Here is a 23,166-nt window from a genome sequence, read left to right as displayed (position 1 = left end):
GTTTGATATTACTTGAAATGCACAATAAAATATGAGTTATCTGTTTTTGCAAATGAAATCTTCAAATACTCCTTCTGATTTTAAAAACATATTAGTAAATATTGAAATTAACATGAATATTAACAAATGCAATGCTGTAGAAGTATTGTTCATGTTTATGTATTATGTTAACAAAAACAACCATACCGAATTTTCATTTTCAGGTGAACTATTCCTTTAAGCCCAGGTTGTTTCAAGGAAGAGTGTTTCTTTAATAAATTAATTCTCTTGCATACCCACCCTTGCTCTAAAAACCCATTGCCACCGCATTGCTGCTGTCCTAGATACAGCGTTGTTCTTCAACACAGCTGCTTAGTTTCCCCAGCAAAATCTCAGAAGAACTTAATCATGAAGCTGAAATACTGAGGCAATTTTTTTTCCTGTTGATAACTCAGGCTGTTTCAACACATTGTAGGTTTTTTGCTCAGATGAAATAAAGGAGCATGCCGAGCGGTGAACATTTAAAAATGAGCACAAAAGGCCCTTGTTAAGCGTCTCTACAGTTTATTACAGCACAGTTCACCTAAGGCTGTGTGAGACTGTGGCGCTCTGATGAAGTTTGACTCCAGTGAGTCTGTGCAGTGAACTGGGCTGACGATCTCATTAGCTGTGCACATCTGAAGTGCTCCACAACCACAAACTCACATATGCCAACACTCACAGAAATGAATGGACAGAGCCGACCAGGGGAGCGTTTCCCAAAAGCATCGTTAGCCAACTATGGTCACAAGTTCCGTTGTTCCAGCATAGTTCAACGATTTAAGTGTTTCCCGAAACCATCGTTCCAACGATCAATCGCAAACAGCATTGCAAAGTTGCGTGATTGGAACTAACTTACAGGTCTAGAGCTGTGGTTAGAAGCATCGTTCCTTATTATTATGACATGTAGATTTACATGCATCAAGCTTTTGATCAAAGTAAGCAAGCAACACGCAGTGCATTCTATATCCATCATTCTAAAGATATACAAATTCAATTTTACATCTTTTAGTTTGTCAAGAAAATAGAAGCGCTGTTGTTTGCGCATGCGCATGACCGGAATGACGTAGGAGGACACTTATAAATGAATTAAATATTATTTACAGCAAGAATTTGACATTAATTCGATCTGAACGTATTATTAGTAGACGTCATTACTCCACCACCTGTGTGGCATCATCAACTTGATTGCTGAACCAACTTGGTTCAAACAATTGATCTCCGACAGAGTTACTACGATTTCGGGGAAAAGTCGTAACTACATTGTTAATTTCCCCAACGATGCATCGCATGGTGGTTAACCAGCGAGTTATGTCTTTGTTCGGGAAACGCACCCCAGTACGACCTGAAGCCTGACCTTCTTCTTCTGGTACAAACTCATTCTTATTCAAGTGTCTGAGGCGTCGGCAGTAATCTTCTTGGCTCTAAATGGAGGTCACATCTCACAGTTTCTCAAATATACTTATCATGTTGCATGGTGTAATCAAAAATACTTATATTGGAGAACTTTAGAGTTTGGTCACTGTGAACTGTAAATAATTTTGTGAGACAGAATTATCTCTGACAGGCTTGAACATCTAACTTCTCATTATCTTAATACTTCAGTCACTTCTCGAGCCTTCCATCTCAGCAATAATCTGTCTGAAGAGCCTCTTATCTGCAAGGACAGACTGCAGACACCTCAGAAAGCTCAATCCAGAATCTCACACGAAACATTACCAGTCACTGCACGAAACGTCTTCTCAGTATGGACACAAACCTCCCATGATAGCTTAAAGGTGAATGAAGCCAACCGATTGTTACAGGTCTACAGGTGAAGAGCCACTATATTGTTGAACAGGCAAGAGGCTGAGAGACAATCTGAGCATTTGATTGTTGGGTTTAGGCCATTTTGGAAAGTAAAAGAGGTACGTGTCTCCAGTCTTCTCAGGAAAGGGCCAGAATTAGAAAAAGTAGACAAACAAAACAAAAGGAAATGGAGAAGGAACAGTGTGAAATAAGCTTAATGTGGAGTTAATTGGGTGGCTGGAATTTGAACAATTGGAGTCCAATTTTTCCAACAATGTTGTTGGATTGTTTGGTCAGATTTTGGTCATTTTCTGGTATGTAACATTTTCTTGTTTCAGAAAACACAATCTCACCACAATTCATAACTATTGTACAGGATAGCTAATTCGTATGAATTTCGTATAGTCTTATTCATACGTTTTATTACGATGTACTTTTGCGCCAGTGACGTTAGGTTTAGGGGCGTGGTTAGGGGTGAGGGTTCAATATTGTGTTTTTCTAATAATCGTACGTTTTTGAACGATTCACATTGTACGAAATGATACGAATTAGACACCTTGTAAAATAGTTACAAAGTACTGTGAGATCTGGCTGTCCAGAAAGTGCACAGAAAACACTATCCAACATCTCCTGAAAGAAACTTCTTTATGTTTGACTTAACCACCAACACAATCTCACAACAAAAACGGAACTATTTTATGAGGTGGCTAATTTTTCATACAATCATATTTGTACATTTTAGCACGATTTGCTTTCGTGCCAGTAACGTTAGGTTAAGGGGCGGGGTTAGGGGTGGTTCAGTATTGCATTTTTTTTCTAGTAATCGTACGTTTTTTATGATTCACAACGTACAAATTCATATGAATGAGCTACATCATAAAATAGTTACGAATTTCCGTGAGATTGTGCACAAAAGTGCAAAGAAACAACTTTCCAACATCTCCCGCCAGAAACTTCTTTGTGTTTGACTTAACCAACACCATCTCCCGGCAAAAATAACGTAAATAAAGTAACTATTTTATAAGGTGGCTAATTTGAATCAATTCGTTTGATCTCATTCGTACATAGCAGTATTTGGCACTTTTGACTACCAATGCATTTTTTCCTTTTTCTATGGTAGTCAATGGGGTGCAAAATCAGTTTTTTCTTCCAAATATCTTTCTCTGTGTTCATCAGAACAAAGAAATGATGACAGAATTTTCATTTTTGTGTGAAGTATCCCTTTAACACATTCTGAATAGTGGTGTTACAAGAAAATTAATAGGATTCTCTCAAAGCTAGTTTCTTGACTCTTTCTGCCCCTCATGTCACCAGAACTCAGTTACAACACTGATGGAAATTCTGGGTGGGAAGCGGTTTTGTTCAACATATAATTGGTGTGTCATCAGTTAATTGGGTGTTTCTTCTTGTTTTATCCCCGGAGCCAAAAATCACAAACAGATTTTTAAAGTCTTATCTTTGTAAACACGCTCTAATAGATAAGACCTTTCCAAATAAATCTTTAATGATAGGACAGAATAGTTGCTATTTAATTCTCTCCATCATGTCTGGTTCATTACTTGAACTCCATTGTCAGAGTAAAATGAATTACAAGAGACAAAAGCATTCAGAGTCCATCCGAAATCATTTCTCACCAAAAAAGCAACTGTTCTCTTTTCACAAAAAAACAAGCTTGACCATAAAACATAATCAACGTTCGCAAATAGACATGATAGCGGACTGGAGAAAGGACATTTTAATTAAGTTATATAAATGGTTTCCAGCAGCTTCCTCGTGTCGTATAGAACAGCCGTATGTGAAAGAACCTTGAACTTGCAAGTAACTGACAAAGAACTTCAACAACACAAATCCTTTGTGTATACTTGTACTTACATCCTAGGAAACATGGAAAGCTGCCAGTTTCTGATGGCACATTTATGATTGATGTCATTGAGTTGTTTGGGTTTTGCGTACTGATGAGTTCATTTCTAGAGGGGGTCTGCGCTGGAAATCTGATGTTCATCTATGCTATTCACAGCTTGTGCTGCAATGGATAAATTGTTTAATGAAGTATGATGGTAAAGCTGTTTTAAATGCATTGCCTTGCTGAAAGGTGGCTGAATGTATCCGTAGAAATAGCACCCTTTCAAAAATCTTCCAAATATGCCGCCAAAAATAGCAACACATATTTTATGCCTCAGCAATCTCAGTTTCACAGGGGTTCATTACTGCTAGAGCTGCTGGGAGGTGTTTTGGAGAAGACTTTGATTCTCTCGGTTTCCTCATTCATCTCTTCAATATCAGCACAAGTCCAATACCTCTGTCCTGTGTGTTTGACTATTATCTCTTTGGACATTCTCCAAACATCATCTCTGAGAGGAAGCAGCGATTCTTATCAACTTCACACCTCACACAGTCTTGGTTTTTCTGAGCCTTTCTGAAGTATAGCACACTTTCTGTTGCATGCTTAAAATGTCAGGCTGTTTCCGAATAAATAAATAAAAATAAAGCACGGTACACTGTTAACCACAATAACCTTTACAACAAAGTATCACAGTGGTATTTTAAAGAATACAAAGGTATTCTCAAAGTAAATGCCAAAATGTGGGTATTTTCCATAAACCATTACTTTATGATTTCTGGCACATTCCTCATACGCATATACTGTATATTTGTTATTAGAACTATTACAGTTTCATTTTAGTGATAGTAAATGTAGTTACTATGATTTTATGGAGCAAACTGGTTAGAATGGTAAATGTTTTATTGGCATTTGATGTTTGGCTTTACTGTGCTGCAATATTGATGTGCAAGGCCTATATAGGAGAATTGCTACAAAATATTACTACACGGGGTCAACAAATAGTAAAGAGAGCAAAGATATGGCGTAAGATGTGGTTCTGTGTTTTATAATTTTTTGACATTTCTTCTGAGCAACGATATTTGTCAGAACAGTTTTAAAGTTGATCAAGTTTTTGGATATTTGAAAACTGTGTTATTAATATTTACATTGAATGTTAAGTGTGTATATAGCTATATTTGTTCAGGGGAGACTTCATAGGAGGGCAGAGTAATATTTAAGATGAAGAGCCTGTGTGCTCGAAACGTTTCACGCCATGCTATAGTCTTTTAAATCAATACATTTTTGTATTTTTTGGAGCTTTGGTGTGCCGACTTTTGTATATAATCCTTCATTCGTTTTTTTGGTCGAGCACCCATTTGAGGTTGATGTGCGTGCTTTTGTCCTCTTTTTAATAGATTTAAGGACATTTCTTTTTCTCAAGTGTGAAGTAAAAACTGGTGTAAGATAGCACCAAAATAATATAGACGACTGGAAAATGTTATAGAGTTAAAGAGTGAATGAATGCGAACCCACTTCAGGATGAAATAGACTGAGGTAAAAAAAATACTACATACCATAATTGTGGGGATGGGAAAAGTCTGATCACCACAAGGGAAATTGATTATTAACCAAACTAAATCATGCTAAATGAAGGATGAGGTAAGAACAAGAATATATCATTGTTTATGGAAAGTCCCCATAATGAATCCCCATAAGTCCCCACAAAAAAATCAATGAATAAAAATCTATTATGTGCAGAAACCTAATGTGTGGGTGTGAATAAAAGTATATGGTTAAGTGAATTTTGGGGTGTTACTGTTGCTTAGCTACATCTGTGTAAAATGCCCTGAGGTAAAAAATAATTTGTTTATTTTTTGGTTCAACAATAAGTTACCTGGTTGCCTTAAATTGTTGAATTAATACAACTTAAATTATTAGTTAATTCAATGCATTTGATGCAAACTAGTTGTGTTAGCTAAAATTTTTTAAGGCAACCAGGTAACTTATTTTTTAAAGTTGAACCAACAATTTTTTAACAGTGAGGTAAAAATAAAGAAGGCCAAAATAAAAAATGTGTGAATTTGTTTAAGAATTTTGCAGTAAAATTTATATGCACACAGAATCCGTGGTATTAACTGTAGTTTTCTGGAAATAAATTCATTGTTATTTAACTATTTTACTGAATTTAAGGTCTACCCCTCTCTCGCTTTAACTGCACTTATGTACTTTGGCTTATATTACCAATTTAGTTACACTTACATATAAAAAAATTTACAATTTTCTTCACAAAATAAAACTATAGCAGTTAATTTGGCCTTTAGATAATAGCTTTTACAAAAACTAGATGACAATATAGGGGCTGTTACATCTAAATAGTTATCCTGTTATTTGATTCCCATGATTGTGTTTTGATGAATGTATATTGATCTATATAATAGATAATGTATCTACGTAGTATGTTAATATAATTACATACATGCAGAAATATATGCCTAGTTAAATAAATTACAAAAGATATGTGATGATTATACTTCATGGTAAATGGGTCATGATGTCTTGGTATTGGCTGCCAGTAATTGACATCGTCTGGTTGGTCATATACAACACCTGCCTGTTATTCGCTTGAGAGTGCCTGTTTAGAAGATGCTTTTGTAGCAAGTTTTAAGTGTAAAAAACTATTTCAAGGGATAATTCACCCCAAAATAAAAATTCTGTCATCATTTACTCACATTCGAGTTTTCCCAAATCTATAAATTTCTTTGTTCATTTGAACACACAGAAAGATATTTGGAAGAATGTCAGTAATCAAATAGTTCTTGGACCCCATTGACTACCATAGTAGGAAAAAATACTTTATCATTTTTTTGTTCTGTTTAACACAAAAGAAGACATATTGAAGAATGTAGGACAGCAAACTTTTGACTATACCATTGTTATTTTTCCCACTATGGTTGTCAATGGGGTCCAAGAACTGTTAAGTTACAAGCATTCGTCCAAATATCTTTCTCTGTGTTCAACCAAACAAACAAACTTATACAGGTTTGGAACTACTATAGAGAGTGAGTAATTCATGACAGAATTGTAATTTTCGTGTAAACTGTCCCTTTAAATACTTCAAGATTATTCTAGGTAGTGTTATTGATTAGTAGACATGGATAGCACAAGCATGCTCTCTAGTGGTAACATTTCTAATATGGATGAGTACAGTTTTAATACTCTAGTACACAAATGCATGAACGTATCTAACTGGTGAGCTTATTAGCCATTGTAGTCATTTACCACAAAAACATTTAAGAAAAAAATAAAAACGACAGCACACTCGTTTTTAAGATGTTTATTTAAAAAATAAAATAGAAAAAAATTACGTAAAAATATTGAAGGAAAACAAAAAAAAATTCTCCTTCTAACCTCTTGGATGCTGGGCGGCCACATTGAGGGCTTTCTGTTTAAGTATTGAAGAGTTAAGGAGTGCTTTTGGCCACTGCGACACAACAGACGTCAGCAAAAAAGGGGTTACATTTAAAAATCAGTCATTGATATTCAACGAGGAGCGTCACACCGTATCTAGCAGTACATCACCAAAAAGGTTTAACCATTACAGTGATACACTTCCAATCTCCACAGATTCACACGGGAAAAGAGAGGTGGGGGGGCATTCATTTGGGCAAACCATCAATAACTACACACAGAGTCCTTAAAAAGGGCATGGAAGGAGTTGCCTCAATGTCTGACCCACGCTGCAAAAGATGCTGGTTCTATCTAAAAGCAGAAACTGCTATTAGAATCACATTTGCCCTATTGCATTGATAGGCAGGCGAGAGTTACAAGGACAATCCTGTAGCTCATTTCAGTTCTTAAGAGTCGCCGTATCAGATATGACTTAAAATACGTACGTTTGTGACTAATCAAAGTCATTCCATACAGAGTGCAGGAGGCATTCAAAGTCTGTTTTTGACAGTTGCCATTAACATGGTTGTAGCATTGTAACAGCGGCAGTCCGATTTATCCGTGATCCGGCTGAAAGGAAATAGTTGGGCTGCAGAGGAATTTCAGTCTGGATATTCCAAACAAGACGTCTGGGTGTTTTTCTTTCCCCTTAAAACAGACTGAACTTGCATACAGGAGATGTTCTCATGTACCCTAATGAGGCAGTTTGGCTCCCCCAGACCTGGGTCCATTGCTCCGGTTGAGTCTCTCGAAAAGATTTCAAAGCGATGGCTGTCGTGAGGGAGACGGGAAGAAATTTTCTAAACTCCACTTGCATAGTAAAACTAACCTGTATGCCTGTGACGTTCCGAGCAACAGCGATACAGTTGTAGTGTGCCATATACAAACAGAAAAAATACAATACGATACAGTACAGGAATAGGTCATTACCAAAAAGGCATATGTTAGCAGGAAGTACCTGTCAATAAATGCACAAAGATCCCAGAAAGGAATCAAAATAAATTCCCTTTCTCCACTAGTCCGGTTTGGGTGCCCGTGCAGAAGTCGAAAAGGTCCGATTAGGGCACCTTGCATAAAGCTGCACTGATCTGGAGTCTGCTCGCACGTTCTTCAGAGCTTCCTTAAAAACGTCTCATCTTTCTCTTACCTTTCTCTCACCTATAGCAATTTTAAAAGGACGGACACACACGCACATATATACACATAAATCAAAGCACATTCAAGGCAAATTTCCAACTGGCTCATTTCTCTCCAACGCCAACAATTTTCAGGTCTGGATCTGGTTCTGAATCTACGCTACTGTGAGAGCCTCAATGCCACATACAGTAACCATCATAAAGACAGACACAACGTGTGAAATGGCGTCACCTAGAGGCAACGAGCGGAAAGTCATTTTGCAAGATCTGCCACTTCAACTCCGTCTAATCCAGATGCAACCCATGCGAAGAAAAAGGGGAAGAGGGAATATAAATTCTCTTCACTCAAAAACAGTTTCACGTTTAAAACAGACTCTTCCCTTAAGGAGCCTGTCTGACAGGATCTGTAAACCATAACCAAAATTAAAAACGGTACAAAAATAAAAACGTTTCTGTACAAAAACAAACAAGACAAAACTGCTAGACACAGAACCCCATGTTTCTAGAGTGAACGAAAACACAAATAAACAAGTTATTGCACAAAAACGTAAAGGTGGCGTGATGGTCGATATGGTGGAGACTCTGGAAGCATCTACAGTGCAGGATGTGAAGCCGGCAATACACATACACAATCAAAAGTGGCGTTCACCTTAGAAACACATATCCATAGCCCCAAACAACGAATAACACATACATTCTACTCAATCGACATCTTCCCACACGTGGAGGGTGTCCCCAATATAACACGTGAAGACACGGAAAACAAGTCGCATGACACACAAAACACCAGCTTTTCGCCGTGGAGCGCACGACCGGAAAAGTTTCCTCGAAGCTTCCTCGGGAAGATTGCACGGGTCAAAAACAGTTCAACATACACATGCACAAATTCAGCGGCAGACTGAAATACTTAGCACCACCATCACCACAACTACCAAACAAGGAGCTGGGTTTCAAACGCTGGTCTCTCTGTGCTCACACCATCTGCAGGAGCACTCGATTGAGTTCTCATCATTTAAAGACTGGACCAGAGGCGTGGAAAAGGATGCGAGTGGAAGATAAAGGGTCCAGAGGGGTGCGGGGGGTCCTTATCTGCTGACGCTGGCCGGCAGACTGTCCCTCTTTCTGCGACGCCAGGTGTTGCGGTTGTACTGAAAGTGGCCTCTGTTGGACAGGACGGGACTGTGCACTACAGCGGGGTAGCCCTTCAGAGGGTACTTGGGACCTGTCTGCAGGAGAGATGAAAACAGGGACGACAACCTGAGAAAACATCATCTGACGAAACAAACACTCTCGATCACACAAAGGTAAGAAGGAAGGATACCTTCCTTCAAAGGACTTTGGTTTGACATTAGCATGTTGCTAGGATAACTACTTTATAGGTATAAAAATGCACAGCACAATACTTTGTTTGGTCATTTTTGTATGGAATACAATATATATTTATATAAAATATACCTAAATATACCAAATCTATGTATCCCTCTACTGGCGGTTTATAAAAGATTTGTGACGGCAACAAATGTAGCCAGTACTGCGACATGGCAAGAAATAACATTCTTGTAATGTCTTTCAGTACAAATATGTAAAAATCGTGGACATCGTTTTAAATGACCAAAAATAAAATGAAGTTTGTGTGTAAAATAGGAAAGAAAATTTGCAATAGGGTAACTTTTATCATTTTCAGAAAACGGGACTTAAAGAATAGTCCAAGGTTATTTTAGTTTACTAAAATTACAATTTTGAAAAGGTTTCTGTTCATTGAAATCCAATCAAATATTGACCTTAAAATGATTGGAAAAACTTAAACTAAATGAAAAATTGAAACGTTGCCTCAAAAATAAACTGAAATAAGTTTAAAGCACTAAAATGACAATAATAAACAAAAACTAAAATAGAATGAATTAATCTTATATCGCAACATAAAAATAAACAAAAATTATAAAATGACAAAAGCATACACCAAAATTGCTAAAACTAACTAAAATTAACATAAAAAATAAAAGCTAATTTAAAATATTATTAAAACGAAATACTATAGAAACTATGGAATAGTTCACCCAAAAATTAAAATTTACTCACCAAGTTGTTTCAAACCTTAATTATTTTTTTGTTGTGCCAAACACAAAGGAAGCCATTTGGAAGAATGTTTTTAACCAAACAGTTCTAGGGCACTATTGACTACCATAGTAGGAAGAAAAACTACTATGGTAATCAATGGTGCCCCAGAACTAATTGGTTACAAACATTCTTCAAAATATCTTCTTTGTGTTCAACAGAACAAAGAAATTTATAAAGCCTCGGAACAACTTCTGGGTGAGTAAATTAAATGAATGATAAAGATTTTTTATTTTTGAGTGAACTATCCCTTTAATATCTTAAATCATTTTGCTTCAAGTAAATGTATCTTGAGTTGAATTTTTAGATATTTGTACTGGAAAACAAGACAAAAATACTACAAAATATTTTTTTTTGCAGTGCAGTGCCCTACAACTCTTACGCGTGAATTAGCATTCATATTTGGCTTTTGAAAAATCCTCACAATATACATATTTTGTATAAATGGCCTTAGCCTTTTACATTCTTCGTAGGCCATTACATTAAACTGTGTTATTACGTTGCACATCTGCTCTTTTCATAATCCCTGAATGGGTTCAAAGCATTGTATCGGTACATGTGGGCCTACCTTTGGGTGGTGGTGGGGACTAGGTAGAGGGCTGGGGGGAGCTTGGGGAACTGCAGGAGGGGTCATGTTGTATGGGGGTGGTCCATCTGCCATACACACTTGTCTGCCAGGTAAAGCGTGGATTGAAAGATTGCCTGGTATGGACACTCTCGCCTGGAACAAAAATAAGAGTTGAATTCAAGGTTATGCTAATAAAACTCATTTGCAACCAAGGCTTAATCCCAGAAGTTTTAGTGCTATCTAATGTGTAAACTGGTATTACAGTTTGATATCTCACCTGGGTGGCTGGAGGCATGGCGAGCGCTGCCGTGATGCTGACTTTGCCAGGTCCCATCTGAAGAGCTGGCGGCAGGGGGCCCGGAGCCAGAATCTGGAGAGGGAAGGGGGCTACAGGTGGAGCAACATATGGTGTCGAGTCAGAGTCCTGAAGGAAAAGATGTGGAATGGAAGTCAAATATATGAGGGGGAATGACAACCAAAGACCCAAAAATGAAAACTACAGATTTCCCTCAAATCTGACTTGACACATCTAATGTCACATTATTGGACATGAAAGCTACAGCAAACGGCAAGATTCTCAGTCTGTTTGTGCTTTTTTGTCCTTTTGTCACGTAAAGTCCCCAGTCCCTATTCACTTTCATGATATGGAAAAAAGTTCACCAACTATTCATTTAAAGAAATGGGTGATGGTACTCACAATGTCACTGCCTGAAAGTGAAGATGCGGAGGAGGCTGAGGAGTGCTGCTGAGGGCTGGAGAGGGACATGGGTGAGTCTGCGCTATGAGGGGACACCGAGTCCCTCCGCTGCTGATCTTCCACACCGACACCCAGCAGTGTGCCAGACCCCACCTGCTCCATTGAGTCCTTATGGGGTGGACCTGCATGCAGATGTAGAAGAAAAGTCAGCCAAAATCTGACATGAAACATTTAAGGGAACCCAAAGCCTTATACATTTGACAAAACCACGGGCTGTGAACAGCTTTGTAAAGAAATAGCATTAAAGCTGCAATCCGTAACATTCGCCTCTTTGTCGCCATCTGTGTTTGAAACATAAAATTGCAGGTTGCTTTATGTAGTGACCTATACGTGGCTTGAAGTTCCTGGCCATTTTTAAACACATGGCTGAAAAAAATGAAAGTTCATTTTTGAAAGGTCACCAACTCCTTTATCAAACTAAAATATTCTATATCAATTTAATGAAATCAATCAATCACAATTCAAAGCGTTTAAAAAGAGCAGAAGGTGCTTGAAATGAGATAAAATACTGCCAAAAGACACTTTCTATGATAAAACAGTCCATTGCTTGCTTACATAGGCAGATGTCTTCTAACCATCCTAACCATCATGAAACCTTCTCCTGAGCACAACAATTTCCTGAGCTACATAATAGTGAAAAAACAAAAAAAATTAAAATTGATTATGATGAGATGGATATTAGCATGTTGCTAAACTAACAATATAGTACTTCAAGCCTGCTTCCGAAATCGTATACTTCCATACTATATGGTAGGCGAGAGTGAGTATGAGTCACAAATAGTATGTCCGAAACCCATGATGCCACAGGAGCTGAGCAACGGTCAAATTTCAAAAGGAAAATCAAATTAAAAAAGCAGAAAATAAGGCGAATGTCCGTTTTTCAAATGTAAGTACCTATAAGTGAATTTCTCGTGACTAAATTGTTTTATCAATGCAAATGTACAGGTTGTTGTTAATACGTCATAGGTCAAAGAGCATACGGGTCACATAACAATAAAACATGTCTGATGCAGTATGTCCAAAATGTATTCATACTACTCCCACTCATACTATATAGAAGGTACTTATTCAAATTCAGTACGTACTGTCACAGTATGCAATTTCGGACGCAGCGCAAGACTGCGCCAAATATGTCATGTCTTCGATTGTCGCTTGAAACTTTCTGTATGAAATTCTACACAACTGCAGAAAGCGTGTTACCATTTAGCGTGTGATAAACTCACCTGAATTCCTCTCCATGCGGGAGTTGTGTCTGCCACCCCACTTCTTTATAATCCACTCCCTGTAGTCGATCACTTCCTGTGTGACTTTGATTATGCGTCCCAAAGTGCTGAGGAGAAAAGATCAATCACCAGACCATTAACAAAAGACTTGGGTGGGTGTTTTTAAGGAATTAGGGTGAACATCCAAATGAGAGTACCTGTCACTGTCTTTGTTGGGGTAGGAGCGTGCAAGAGGTGAGACGGCGTGACCCAGTATTATATAAGCATAGTCAAATGCCTCTTTCACCTGCATGGCCCCGTAGGAGCTCCTGCCCACATCATTACCTGAGGGGTAAAAAACAAGTTGATACTTCTTGTGTATTTCTATTTTTTATGTAGGTAGTTGACCATTAGGTTTTGGACCAGAGCTCATTTTTGTATATGTTTGCTAGTACCTGGCAGGAGCGGGTCCTCGATACAAAGCATAGAGGGCCTGTAGCCATTGCTCATAGCCTTCATAATGTCTTCTTTAGCCATGTAAGCTCCACCGTTCTTTATCCTGATACCCGTCTTCAAGTAGTTGAAGTGTCTTCCATACAGCTCGAAGAACTCAATGAGCAGAGTCCCAAGGTTTATGTTGGGATTCCTAGCATCAATTCGTGGGTGTAACTGTGGGCGCAAGCCAAGAAACAAGGAAACAAGATTGAACAAAGTCTCTTCAATTTGGCAAAGGCATTTAAGAAATGAATGTAGCAGAGGCAGTTAGATATAGGGACCAAAACATGAATGACAAGTAATAACAGAACTCCAAATGACAAGTCTTCGATCAACAGATCAAACTTCGATCTGTGGATTTTAACAAATAGTTATATTCATTTTATGAAGCAGGAAAGGATCATTCTCATGAACCACTGAAACATCATGGCAGTAAAGATTTTAATTATAAAACATAATTTGGTAACACAAAATGATCATAATAACATAATTGTGTTCTCTATATTGCCCAAAGGATAATTTAAACATAGGAATGAAGTAATTATTATAGTTTTTTGCTTTTTCTGCAAAAATTCTCATTACCGTAACGCATCCTGGTTTGTCTGATTGCATTATACATGTTATAATTTAAACAGAGTGAAATTTTAACGTTCTGAAGAAGAGCAATTGGATGTTCTACTAGATGTTCTCAAATGACAAAAAAAGTAATTGACAGAATAATCTTGTATAATAAAAATGAAGAAAAAAATGGAAACAAAAAGTGTCCATGACTAATATTCTCATCTTCCGTAACATTTTTAAAAGACACACACACAAAGATTTTGTCATTAAGTATGACTGTGTGAAAAAAAAACATTTTCCAGTACCTTTCAAATGGCTAACAAGTTAACAGAACTTAATTTTTCTAGTTAAAAGCTTAGTGTTCTCTTGTCCCGCTGTGTACACAACTTTTTGGATTCTCATTACCGATACGGATAGTTTTCCACATTTAAAATAAAATGTTCTAATAAAATATACTTCATTAATGTCTTATTATGTACGATTAATAAAACCTTGCTTAGGCCTCATGGCTTCACTTTTTTTTAGCAAAACATGCGATAGAATTGACCGTTGGTTCCGGTAATGAGAATTTAAGGCCTTTTTGGTAATTTTTTTTTATTGTGTTAAACTGTCAGAAAAAGTATTAAATTAATACCTTTAAACATGTCATACCTTGTTTTAAATTAATTAAAAGGAAACGTGTTGATGTGAGTGTTTAAAAAAAATGTTACAAGCAAACTGCACCTGCAAGAAGCTGATGACCATCAGGATGAGACTGTAGGAGCTGATCCCTCCTGTGAAGACTTCATTGAGGTCTCGCTGTAGGAGGAACTGTTTCAGCACGAAGATTAAATAAGGCAGCACGGTATACTTCTGTGTGGACACAAATAAGAGAGAGAAAAAAAAGAGACATTTAAGGCTTGAACAAGCAGAGATAAACTGTTACAGCTGATATAACAAGCACCTCAAATGCAATTTCAGTGACTTCCTGTGACCATACTGAAGATTACATTAAATCTTACAAAATGTATTTTCCGACATTTTTGGATTGGGTGATCATTTTCTTTAAAAGATTGCTGAAAAATATAATATATATGTTCAAAACATTGAACATTGAGCACATGAGAAGGTTGTACGGATCATTGAAGACACCGCGGCTAATGAATTGTACGGTAACATCTACACGGGACCAGTCAAGCCCGCCCTATAAACACAAGTAAACAGTAGCGCTCAGATTTCTTTCTGGGAATGTTTACATTCCCCAACCATTTTCAATGGTTTATGATTATGTGGAGTGCAAAAACTTACAACGAATAGTTAGAATGAGACTAACTATTGAGATTTAAGTAACAGGACATGTACAGATTTCAGCAGATTCCAATGGTTTACAATCTATGTGAAGACATCGAGCGTGAATCATTGAAATCTGCTGAGAAATGTAAACATTTTTGCTTTTAATCCAGAAAAAGTGCCGCTTCTCAATTTAATTGTATGTGTTTTTATGGTGGTTTTGCACCGTCCAATATGGTGGACTGGACTTGACATATCACTGCAATGGGTAAAAGCGGTCAATGCGGCGTCTATCTATGTCTCTGGTTTGAATGCTCGTGTGATCCACCTGAAACAGATAATAATACCAGGTGTTAACTGGGTGAAAGAAGAAAACATGGAATGCAGACGGCCACTCAAGTCAAGGATCAGACCATTAGCCTCTAAACTTCACGTAAAGTGTATTATGATAACTGGAGACTAGGGATGGGCGATATGGCCCTAAAACTTTATAACGATAATTCCTGGTATTTCTTGCGATAACGATAAAAATGACGATATATCCATAATGTCATCCACCGCTGTTTTTTGCGTCAAGTGATAGTAGCTGCATGTAGTCTAGACCCTCAGAAAAACAAATATTATCAAAAAGTAAAACTTACCCCAAATCAAACAGCTCCTAAAATATACCTACAGTGTTTTTGTAAATATAAAATGTAATAGTGAGATTCGACTTCAAAAGGTTGTAGTAAAGAAAAGTTAAATGAACTAAAGCTCAATAAACACATCATGTCATACCTAAAACTGTATATATTCTATTGTTGGGTGGAAACAATCGATCGCATCACGCTGTCAATCACTCTCTCTTGAACTGTGTGAACCTTCTCTTCTCACAGCAACATACACTGAATCTGTCTATGACTCGCGCTACAGAAAGAGAACAGAAAAATGCGGGTAAAAGAAATCTAATTAAATAATCCATGCTTTTATACGCTCATAAACGTATTTAAAATAACGTAATACAAACTCGCATGTGTACCGTATGTAAACAGGCAGCAGTGCTGTGCGCGCTGTGTCGCTATGAAAGCACATGTGGGCGCGAGCTGCGCACGGGACGCTCCGTTCATCCTGTATATAACAAGCAAGAAATCATACTAAACTATTTGCGCACGCGCACATAACATCTAACGAATGTTTAAATAAATACTTTTAGCCAAACTAAATGTTGTGGTGTAACGCATTATGACTATCAACGAATACTTAACAAACGAATTAAATAAAACGAAAGTGAAACTAAACATTAACTCGGACGCATCTACAGTGCCAACCTAAACGAGATTTAGAGCTTTAGTGCAAACTCTTTCTCAGCTTCACGTCCGCCCTCCGCTATACCAGTTTTCACTTCACATGTGAGCTGTGAATGGGTCTCACAAAGATATCTACAAAGAGAGGGGATGACGTCTTCAACTAGAATTTATCGTTTATATCGCGGGAAGACTAATTCCTATCGTGTGGGGAATTTCTACCGGTATATCGCAAACGATATAATATCGCCCATCCCTACTGGAGACAAGCCAACAAACTTTACATTCCTATGAGTAAGGATAAGATCTCTGTTCCTGTCTTTACCTCATCTGAGAATGACACTCTCATTCTAACACAACCCTTGGCAACATGTTCTTGTAGACGCACAGATGAGAGCTATGAAGGTGATCTGCTGTCAGAAGGCGCTTACAGCGGGTATGCTGAGGGAAATGAGTTTGGCAGAGCCGGCAGGTCACCCTCTTATTCAAACAGCTGGGTTAAACGCTTGCTGACAGATGTAGCCTCCTCCCACTCAAACAAACATAAACCCTATACGCCTGGCAGACAAGTCAGCCAATGCGCAGCAAAGCAGGAATACAAAGAACATGTAAACACAAGCAGGATCCAACATTTTCCTGGCATGTGAATGGAGAAAATTTACAAACTAGATTTGGCATTATTTCTTTAAAAATACAGCCTTTTGCTGTGTCTATGACATTCACAGCATCACGCAAATGGCACGTCTTATAAAAACAGAGATCGCCATCGACTTATATTTTGGCATTCTTGAAAAATGGACTATGAACTTCTTTGAATGGCGTTTTTCATCGGTATAAATCTTTTAAGAGATAAAAAAGTATTTAGTCAACTGTATGTATCTTGTAAAATGGTCTGATCGGTATGTGGCTCCAATGTGAATCATTCAATACATGTTGCAATAATGCAATTCTTACTACAGACTAGTAACTACTCAGCAGTTTTATTTATTGACCAAAGTCAAGCTTTATGTGCGCTATGTGAGCGTTTTTTACATTAAATACAAGTATGACTCTTCCTCAACTGACAAACAACATCCAGTTCTTCTAACTCTCGAGACTAAACACAGACGTTCCAAAACACTGCTGAATTTCAGGCGTCATTACCTTCACATATTCTTTGATGAAGCTAGCAGCTTTGATGCCTGTCTCCACATTGAAACTGATGTCCACCTTCACTTCTGTCTCCTGATCGGTCAGTTTGATGATCGGTACCTTTAAAAGAATGACAGATAACAGATGAGAAATTCCTTTTAAGTGAGAACAGAATAATTGTAAAGAAAAGCAAAAAGGAACAAAATAAGGACAGATCAACAACGCAAAGAGAGACACCCACGGTGGCTTTGTCGAGAACTTTGATGGAGTAGGGCTCTGCCACACTGTGTTTTCTGAGGGCCTGCTCCAGTTGCTGCAGGGGAGGTTTCTCCCATTTCCCAAACACCACCAGGTCAATGTCACTACAGTACGAAGAATAAACCAGAAGCAAATGTTTTCATACAGCTCTGTTTAAAAATACCTCACATTTTTTGCTAAGGGAATATGTTCAAATCAACACTGGGCATGATGAAGAAAAAGCACAGATAACACAAAGCTCCCAATGAAGGCAAAACCACAGTGGTTTGGATGGGTCGTAAACATTCATTCATTATTTTACACCAGTGTTTAGCTGACCTACATAGTAACTAATATTAACACAAACCAGATTAAATAAAGAGCTTTTCAGGCTTTGACACAAAAAAATTATATATATATAATTAATAATGATGTCAGTTGTTGAGCTTTAACAATGAGCCAAATTTGGAATGAGAAATAACTTAAACACAGCTTAGTGGTATTTTTGGTCAATAATGAAGGACACATACATACATATAGCAGTTATTACTGTACAACAAGATCACGAGAGCATATATAATCTTATGAGGGTTATAATCTCAATTTATAACCTCTTACTGTTGAATATTTACTAAATGTGCAAGAGCAAGCCAGCCACACTTCTCAGTTTACCTGGTTGGGAGATAGAGTCCAGTGCTAAAGCTGCCAAAAATTTGGACCTAAGCACAGCACAGAAAAAAAAACACCTTTCAGACAAATACAATGTTGAAGATGTGCATTATGACGACTTCTAATTTTAAATGCAAAAAGTCCACATACACCAACACATTTTACTTGCTTACATCAGCAGATGGCCACAACTCTTTGATGATCGACTCAATTCTGTCCACAACCTCCTGCCTCATGGTGGCCTCTTCAGGACGAGGAGACATGAAATTGTAGAAGTCCATGATCTCCTCATGCAGCCTTGGTTGAAATGAAAAAGGAAAATGAAGTAGGTTAGGTGCAGATACAGGAAAATTAAGCATGGGACAGGATATGATGCCATAGAATTACATTAAAAAAGATCAGGAACAGCATACTAAGTCTATACAAGCTGGTTATCCCAATATACACGAACTGGCAATCACCATTTTAACTCTCAAAGTCTTTAAAAAGACGGCCGTGGCACAGAAAAGTCACACTGCCTCTCTAGACAGCATCTGAAGCTATCTAGACACAATGATGTCTAGATAGGTAGCCTTCAGGGTTTTGTAACACAATCATCGCTTCATTTAGTTGTTGATTCAAGAGGGGCGCAACCATCAACAGCAAATATAACATGTTCGTGTTAACCAAATCGACTTTCTTACTAGACTAACGTTACACTCACTGGCTACACACACATTTTATGAGGTGCATAGTTGAAAGCGTTAAATGTCAAGTTTAAGCTCCTTCATTGCAAACAGAAGGGGTTCAAATTCATAAATCAGCAATATGACTAAAATGTGTCCGACAATGAAACAGAACAACACGCACCGGTGCTGTTGTCACATTTACGAAAATTAACCATGTTTTTTTGTGGTACAAGTGTAGTAACCATGGTTTTTTGGTGCATTGATTACTTGGGGCAAAACCATGATTGTACTACAGTTACCATCGTTTACTATGGTTTTGACAAAAAACATGGTTTTCAAAACCATGGTTATTTTGTGACAACCATTGTTTTACTACAGTAACCGTGCTTTTTTGGTTTTAACTGTAGTAAAACCATGGTAAATTTTCGAAAGGGATATCAACACCTAGCTATGGTGGGAAAACTCTACATTTTGAAAAAAATACTGCTTTTATTAATGTAAATATTTATTCAACCGGATGTACTTTTTAAAAGCTCAGTCACGTAACTGTTAATCAATCGCGGAGGGCGCGCACATTCCACACAAGTGACCCAACCCACAGACACCCAAACCCGGGACACCCCAGCTAACAGGCTAAAGCTAAAACCACAAAACACGGCCCAACACGTCAAATAACAGTGACCGACACTGTATCACAGAGGTAGACACCTAAAGCCACATAAAATCATCACGGCGTGATGAATATTCATACCGACTCCCATCTAACGTTCGACTGCAAGCTACCCACACGGACGAACTAGAACGCGCCCATTACAATCAGTGTAACGTTACGCGTTGCCGTCAGATTCCCAAATACCAGAAAATGACACCAGAAGGCCAAAAGAAGTCATCTCACCCGTCAACTCCGGGGTTATATTTCCTCGTCTTCCACGGCGTGCCGGAGCTGACATAATTGCCATTAGTACAGTTGGAGAGCAAGTAGTTTATCCCGTAGGTGCTGGCCTTATTATCGCTTTTCCTTCGGCCCGGGTGATGATGGTGATGGCTCACTGGCGGATGGGACGGGTGTCGCTTCACGCAGTTCTGCTGGAAACATTGCTGCTGCTCTTGGTGAAAATGCCGTAAATGAGGATGCGGAGGGTGGTGATGGTGGTGGTTGACGTTATTCAGCAAGCTTTCGCTGCAACTAAAAGGCAGATGAGTGCCACCCTTGTTCATAATCCCAACGATCGTATTAGAGCTCGTAGTCCTTATTTTAGAGCAGTTTGAATCCGCTGACGACGAAACCGAGCCAGTCTTTTGGGGCATTTCACCGTCTCCCGTACCAACCTTCCCGGCGTTTCCATTTAGCGCATGAGACGCAGAGCCCTGATGGCTGCCGCTGTTCGGTAACGTTGCAAAGCCCGGGTTTACGGTGCCGTTTTTAATGTTCGTGCTGTTATTCGCATTGCTCTGATGATGGCTGCTGGATGGAGCGGAGGAAGGGATACCGCCGCTATTGCAAACGGCGGACGCTACATTCTTAAAAACGTCAAACGCCGGAGAATTGACACAGATGTTGTGGTGGTGATGGTGGTTATGGTGCTGACCTGTGTTGATCCGGTTTACCTGAGACGTTTCCCACACACGCATCCATAAAGCGTTCGCAGGACCTTTCTGTTCCGGCTGAATCCAAGCGACCCTCGGATCCATTCAACTTCTCTTTCTAACAGCCCTGTCAAGCAAATGAACGCCTTCTGCCCCCGTTCAAGCGGACGAGTGCGATTCCGGACCGACACAATCTGCCTGTAAACTGGGTTGCGCGAAACTGTATGGAAAATAAAGAAATGCCAAACGCCACAACCAACGGGAATCAATTAGTGGCCCTTTTACCCCGCTAGCTATAAACTGTTAGCTAAACTATACAGTGTTTCCAATATGGCGTATTCCCTTGAACCCCGAAATCCAATACGCATGTGTAGGATTTAAACCATCGGTCTGCGCCTATAGGCAGTACACTCCCCCAGACTTCACACCGAGCAGGCGCAATCGCGACATTTTCAGCAACCCCACCCTTTTAAACCAAACAGCATCAAGTGAGGAGTCGACTTATTTGAAATATTTTACATCTACAGTGCAAGCGACGCGACACTAGTTACATTTCGTAGTTGCCTACATATGGCCGAATAAAGACGACTTTGTTTTTGTAATCGCATACATGCATTGTATGTATATTCAAAATGAAATGCTTTGTAAAGTGACTGTTCTAGATGTTTAACACAAAACACTATACAGACATACATTACGAATTATAAAAAACAGCTGTTTTTATACAATGTTGCGTTGCCAGATATTCTGATATCTGAGGGGCGTGTAGTAGTACTCTTTGACTAAGTTTTCATTTTTTCATAATTTCATAATTAAGTTTTCATAATTTTCCTCAAAAATAACTGAAATACTTGAATGGCATTTCAATTCAGTCAGTTTTAAACCACTTATAATTTGAATGCAAATGTTAAAAAAATGAACGAGTCGTACAGTCTACAAATTATGGAAGGCCAGAAGGGCCAAAACGTGTGAAACTAACGTGTTAACGCGTAGTTTAAAACGACGTGTTAACACGTAAATTACACACGTGGTTTTGTGCATGCACATTGGACCACGTAGCTTTACCACCACCTACTGGCGTGGCGTTATTGCTTAAACAAAATAAAGCAAGAGACTATAGGCTTGTAAATTACAACATTTGATCTAAAATATATTGTGAACAATGTATTTTGAGGGCATAAGAGGTCAACTATATAGAATGATTAAAACATAATTAAAAATCAAGTATTGCTTAAATGGACCTATTAAACGTTGAAAGGCCATATTCAGAATATCAGGCTAATGAAGTGTAAGTTATGGAGGAATTTCATGATATGTCTTTATGTTTTTGATCTGTCTTTATGTTTTTGATCATTATTCACTATGTATTGCTCTTCGTTTTAAACACATTTGTATGAGATTCTGAAAAGCACCCTGCACAGCTGTGTTTTTGATGTCTGGCAGTGTTTATGAAATCTGGGGACTTTTTCCGGCCCCAACCCTACACTATGACCAAATCTGGACATGTTCCACCCCGTTACTATGACTACAATCTACATTGAGCAAGGCCACAGTTTTGCCACAGATAAAGACAAGAGAAGGAGGTGAAGAAGGGGAAACAGGTCATGATGACCATGACATAATTGTGGTGGGCGAGGATATATAAAAATATATTTAAAAAATGAGGTAATACCCAGCCTACCATGAATAGATACGCACCTTGTTGCCTGGGATATATTGGTGGCAGAAAATCAACAATTGGTTAATAAAAATAAGAGATAACGAGAATCTACCTGATTGGTTTTGGAAAGGACCACCTTTCAGAAGTTTCACTATAACTTTAGACTGAAAGCACTTGGTTTTTAGATGACTTGGAACATCTCACTTTGTTTGACTCGAGCAAATAAAGTTAACTCCTTGACACCTGGACCTTCTTTGTCTGAGAGATTTTTTGAACTACAAGACCGATATTTTTCCACAACAAAGTTTATTTGCATCTTTCTCTAAACATTTTCATATACACTTGCATAATTCTATAGCCATGTTTGTTTAGAAAAGAAGTAAATGAATATCAGTATTCATATGTCAAACCCAATGGATCAATATTTCTTAGTGAGCCCCTTTGATAACATTTATAAAGCTGACATACCTTTGTGCATTGTTCTGAAAAAAATCTGCAAAGGTTCAGTGCATTCAGTAATATAATTCATATAATGCCTTATCATCAGACACACTCAAGATTTGTGAAACCTTTTTTCAAATTTAATCACAATAAATAAAGGTGTATTATTTCAGTGTATGTGTTTGATTCAGGTTAACAGGTGAAAACTGGTGGGGAATAATATGATGTTTGAGGCACCTTTATTTCTTACAGAGTGTAGTAAGTACAGAGTGTACACTTTCAAGTCAGCTCGGTTTTATTGTCATTCTGTTA

The 23,166-nt window shown here is 38.2% G+C and overlaps 1 protein-coding gene across 1 annotated transcript; it reads right to left on the bottom strand.

Annotated features, from left to right (window-relative positions):
• Window positions 1–6,947: 6,947 nt before the first annotated feature.
• Window positions 6,948–22,653, bottom strand: tent4a (terminal nucleotidyltransferase 4A). The gene is made up of 13 exons (XM_057354243.1): window positions 20,062–22,653; window positions 18,672–18,795; window positions 18,502–18,548; window positions 17,834–17,954; window positions 17,605–17,712; window positions 14,633–14,761; window positions 13,309–13,522; window positions 13,072–13,198; window positions 12,875–12,981; window positions 11,592–11,773; window positions 11,172–11,318; window positions 10,895–11,047; window positions 6,948–9,437 (listed from the first exon to the last, which is right to left on the bottom strand). The coding sequence occupies exons 1-13, from the start codon at window positions 20,856–20,858 to the stop codon at window positions 9,297–9,299; spliced, it is 2,397 nt and encodes a 798-aa protein (XP_057210226.1). The 5' UTR covers window positions 20,859–22,653; the 3' UTR covers window positions 6,948–9,296.
• Between the last annotated feature and the right edge of the window lie 513 nt (window positions 22,654–23,166).

The sequence above is a fragment of the Triplophysa rosa genome, linkage group LG16, assembly GCF_024868665.1.
Source record: "Triplophysa rosa linkage group LG16, Trosa_1v2, whole genome shotgun sequence".
In the NCBI taxonomy this organism is placed as follows: Eukaryota; Metazoa; Chordata; class Actinopteri; order Cypriniformes; family Nemacheilidae; genus Triplophysa; species Triplophysa rosa.
The sequence above is the reverse complement of the archived record's forward strand: the minus strand, read 5'-3'. Positions and strand labels throughout refer to the sequence as shown.